Genomic DNA, 5,119 nt, shown 5'->3' on the forward strand with positions numbered 1-5,119 from the left:
CTCTCGTAAGGATGAACTTGCTCTCTATAAAGCAAGCATCCGCGGGTGTTTGTGGAGTGGTGGAGGGAGAGGCGTGACCTGAGCCTTCAGGTGAGGCTGGGCTCCTGATTACAGCAGGGCCCCGAGTTCCTTCCTGGCTCCTCTGGCTGCCGCTCTAATCTTGCTGTTAATGGGGCTCAGGGGAGGCTTCAGCTAGGACAAGAGCAGACATCGTCCTCCCGCATCGCCCAGGGTGCTCAGGAATCCACGCCAGCTCTCACCTGTTGAAGGCTTTCACCAATTAGTCTTCCTTTCCAGAGCCTACATGGCTCTGCATCTGCTCCCTACATCTCGGTCTCCTCGGGTCTGTGGGCCCTATGGGATCCTCTGCCTGCTCTTCGCGGTGCTATAATTATCCTGTGGCTTCAGCTCAGACCTGGTGGCTCATGACCTTGAAGAGCCATGCTCTGGTCAGGAGGCATGCTATAGTCACTCCCGGCAGCCATCCTACCCCCGTTCTGGGCGAGATTTCCACGGAAAGAATGAACGTGAAATATCACCTTACACTGCGCAAGTGCTTTCCTGTTTATCAGCTGACTTCACACCTTTTACCCCACCCCGTCCTCACAATGGTCCCGTCAAGGAAAATGAGGCTCAGAGAACAGGGGGAGCCTGTACTGAGTTGTATAGTTGAGAAGCAGCTCAGCTGCTATGGAAACCCAAGTCCTGCGTTTTTTCCACTACTCTAGTGTTAAAAATCTCCTCCACCGCCCCAGCTCTGAGGAAGCAAAGAGTAAGGCCACCTCATGCCACAGGCGAGGGACCTCGGCATCTATGTAGACCTGCGCTGTGCCTGGTCAAAGGCCTCGATCACCCCTTCATCACCTGGGGCCCCATTCAGAGGGAGGAACCGAGCCAGAAAAATCTGGGGAGAAAGTCACCATCGTCCCTGGAATTCAAACACCACATCAGGCACCACAGCTGCAGTCTTTGCCATACTGGAATCTGAAGCCAACGCTAGGAGGTAGGCAATGATGGGGATGACTGTCAGGTACAGATGAGGAGGCTGAGACCAGGTAGGCGATTCGCTGATTAGATTCACGGACGGACAGCGAAGGCATGAAGCAACAGCTCAAGTTTATTGGAAGCCAAGTATATACTCTCAGACTGGAGAGCGGGCAAGCTCAGAGGGAGGTGCCCTAACTTGTTGTGGGTTTGGGGGTTTTATCTATTTCTCTAACAAACGGTGGAATATTCACGATCTTGAGTGGGCTCTATGTAGAAAGAAGGTGATTTTTCTTGGAATCAGACACCCCTTTTCTTGCCATGTTTGGGTTTTTCGGAATTGTCATGGCATCAGATGCATGATGGGTACAGCCTTAACAGCAATGCTAATTTATTATAATAGCTGTATAATGAGGAAGGAATTAGGCCAAAGGTGAAGAGGGCCTGATCTGCGCCTGCGTCTCTGTGGAAAGACCACCTGTATCTCTGGGTCAGGATGTTGTGGGCTTCGAGCTCCTCTAAGAGCCTATGGGGGCTCATGGTGATCACGTCCGGGCCTCAGTGGCTTTCTCACCTTCCTGCTCATACCTGTCTATCTGTCTGCTCCAACAACGGGGCCTAGCAGGGAGCTGTCATGAGCTGAAGACAGCAGAGTCCCGGCCGTCAGGCCACCAGGCTGAGCTGTCCTCACTTCCTTTTGATGAAAACATATCTCACCGGGCCCCTTTGCCGTGCACGGTGCCGCAGCAGCAGGAACTCACAGGTCCCTGACTTTCTGCCTCTGAGCAAGCAATGATTCAACGATACAGTTGGTCAAATGCACACTGTCTTTTTGTAAGTGGCTGTTTATTTACTTGTGTTCCGCCCAGCCAAGGGGAAGAATGGTTTTCAGTAATTGGCCACTTAGAAATGCATCTCTATGGGCCGAGCGGCCTAAGCGTCCCCAGGCCAGTGAAGTGCATGTTTGTGCCAGGGGTGGTGGGAGACTGTGAAACATGGACCACCTTGCTCTCTGCCTCAGTTTCCCCCTATGCAGAGTGGACATTCAGCCTTATCAACTCAGAAAATGGTCCATAATGGGTAAAGCATGTTTGTTGTTGGCAGAGGTCCCTGCAGCACAGCTTAGGGCTAGGAAAGTCAGGGACAAGTCTTCCTTATGAACCAGAACCAGGAACATGCTAGGCCATGAGGTTTCCCAGCATGCTCTGGGCTGCCCTCGAATTGCCTGGCAGGTTGCTGTGGTTACATTAGCAGAGAGAAGCCATTGTCTTTCCCTCCGTCTGGATTTTTCTTCCTCTTTTCTGTCCATCCCTTTCACTCTCTACCACCTGCCTCCTCTCTTGTTTCCTCATTTTAGGAAAGAACCATAAAGATCAGACTAGACTTTGAAAGCTTCCTCCTAACATTGATGCCTATAGTTTTTTGTGGGGGGGAGGAGGGGAAGGGGTGGAAGTTGTATTTGATCTGGGGTTGTTGGACCATACCGTGCCAGAGAGGCCGGAGGTGATCAGAGGCATGGAGCAGCTGTCTTCTCTGTACATGGTCTGCCCAGGCTCACCCCTTCCCCATCCTGACTGCCCCCCACCCCATGATAAGTAAGAGGGGAGAGGTCAGAGAGAAGTTTGAAATGCTCTACACATTATCTTCCCTGAGATGAACAATGCCTGTCTCCCCTTCTTCTGGTAGAAAGCCAAAAAAAATGCCACCCTGCAGCCCTGGAAAGCTCAGAGGTAGCCACTGTCACACAACTCCCCTGCAAGAGCCTGCCTGCTGGCTCTCCAGATGCCTTTTCCTTTGGCTGGATGGAAGCCTTTAGAAAGTGACACCTTGTATTTTATTTCATTCCTTTCTCTGAAAAGTCCAAAGACATTTACAGGCATGAGCTCTATGTGTTTTATGGAAGACTATCAAAAAGCGAAGCTTGTTTTCTTTATCGAGTGGAAAATAAAAGCATGGAAGGCAGAGTAACTCTTCGAAGGCCACCCAGGTCTTCCGAGAAAGAGGGGAAAGTCCAGTGTAGGCAGCTAGAACCTGGGAGAAACTGCTCAGAGGGGAGCACTGAGGGCTCTTCACCATCCATTGTCAAGGTCATTGCTGCTCTCCTGTAGGTAGGTCAGAACCCAGCTGTGACCCTCTGCGTATGTGGGCATCTGGAGGCCTGGAGTAAAACAGGGAGAGAGTCAGCTGAAGCACTGTGGGGAAAACATCCAGGGAATAGTCTCTTTAAGAAATAATAGGTGTTTCGGTCAAAAACGGTTTAGGGAATGAAATGTTTTGGGAAAGGCTGAGATCATGTTAAATACATTTCCTCCTAAAAAGACTTTTCAGACCTTTCTTGTAATTAATCATTATGAATCTCTTACATGATTTTAGACGGTACTATGTTTCCCAAAATTATTTGCCCAAGAAACCCTTTAATAGTAGAACGTCTTGGGGGTCTTGGCTTCCATGGAAGATACTTTTGGCAATGCTGGTGTAGGTATGGCAAGACCAGGGTCGCCTGTCTTTGCAATGCTTTAAAATAAATAAGGAGCCTGATCCTGGGAAGAGGCACCATTGTGGCTTCTTAAATTCGTTCATAAACCTTCTGCTTTTGTTTCCCCCGATTGTTTGTATACGTCTCTGTCATGATACTGTCATTCACGTATTAATGCTTCTGGTTCTCTATTCTGTACTTTTGAGTTCTCCTTTGTGTGTCTGCTCAATAGTAAATGTGTCGATGTGTAGGCCACAAACCTTCGTATACACCTGAACAGAACCATCTGGAGCCCATGCTCATGGGTGCTGGCCCAGGGCTTCCTGGGGTGATGGTGGTGATGGACAGTCTACGCTACCAAGATGGCACCTGGAGGGATTGTAGGAGGGACAGAGAGACCATGGGAGTACAGTGAAGAGAGACTCTAGAAATCTGTGGGTTTTTTTCCATCGTCCTGCAGGCTACTTAGATGACTGTTGACAGGTCACCTAGTTTCTCTGGGGCTGAGTTTTTCATGTAAAAAAGGAAGGATTTATGCCAGATGATTCATCTCTAAGAATTCTTCTAGCTCTCTAGTTCCCTGACCCAATACCTCTGTCAATTGCCCTAATTCTCGCCCCTAATTTTTTTCCTTTTTTATTTTCAGCTCTTAACCATTGATGATAACTTCTGTGGCCTGGATATGAATGCCCCCTTGGGTGTGTCTGAAATGGTACGTGGCATCCCCGTCTTCACAGAGGACAGGGACCGCATGACTTCTGTCATCGCATATGTCTACAAGAATCACTCTCTGGCCTTCGTGGGCACCAAAAGTGGCAAGCTGAAGAAGGTAGGAACGAGGTGCAGTCATTTTGTTGTTGCAAAGACGGTCTGTCCCCACTGGGATGGATGTTATCTCATGCTATTTTACTACCTTGCGCCTAGTGGATGAGTGATACAGGTTGGAGCTAAAGAGATACGTTACTGTCAAGGTCATGAGTGAAAACCTCACCCCTTAGTGAGGGACATATGAAGGTTGTCTTGGGAATCACAGGGGAGAGTGTGGATTCACTTCTTCGCTAGGGTTGGTGTGCATGTGGAGGTGTTACCCCCGCTTTGCTATGCCATTCTAAATGATGTACTCTGTCCACCCGGGGCTTGTGCCTAAGGCAAGAGCATTGTTAGGTCCGGACGGTTGAGGAAAGTGCATTGGGGCGAGGGACATGCCTGTTCCTCTTGCTTCAGCCCTTCTGGCCGGTGCATCCACATCTGGAATCCCCTCAGGGAAACTGATGGAGTAAAGTACAGGTGCTGCTGGAGTTGCTCATGGGGCCACATCATGGGACGAGGAAAACCCGGATGTTGTAGGCACATAGAAATCACTTGAAGTGGAGTAAGATGGTGTGATCTGGGGACATGAGCTTTCCTCCTCTTTCTATGGAAGCTGGCTGATGTTGGGGCCATTGGGTGACCTCGGTCCATCAGCGGTGTTGGGGGCACCTGTCCATCCGGGACTATGCTCTCACCCGGCTCTGTGCAGGCTTCTGATCACAATGAGTTGCAGCTGACCCGACAGGGTGCCCTTCTTGCTTGGATGAAAAGCCTTTCTAAGACTGTAGGCAGTAGGTCCCGTTTTGTGTTAGCTGATAATCATACTTCGGTCTCGTCCCAGAGATATGT

General features: G+C 49.8%; 1 protein-coding gene across 5 annotated transcripts in view; it reads left to right on the forward strand.

Annotated features, from left to right (window-relative positions):
- Nucleotides 1–5,119, forward strand: part of PLXNA4 (plexin A4) — a 418,764-nt gene that overhangs the window by 79,787 nt on the left and 333,858 nt on the right. For all 5 annotated transcript variants that reach the window (XM_015588415.2, XM_025045937.1, XM_025045940.1 and 2 more), the window contains exon 3: nucleotides 4,107–4,289. In XM_015588415.2, the coding sequence (XP_015443901.1) occupies nucleotides 4,107–4,289 (183 nt within the window). The remainder of the gene's footprint in view (nucleotides 1–4,106; nucleotides 4,290–5,119) is intronic.

The sequence above is a fragment of the Pteropus alecto genome, unplaced genomic scaffold (assembly GCF_000325575.1).
Source record: "Pteropus alecto unplaced genomic scaffold, ASM32557v1 scaffold22, whole genome shotgun sequence".
NCBI classification, from domain to species: domain Eukaryota; kingdom Metazoa; phylum Chordata; class Mammalia; order Chiroptera; family Pteropodidae; genus Pteropus; species Pteropus alecto.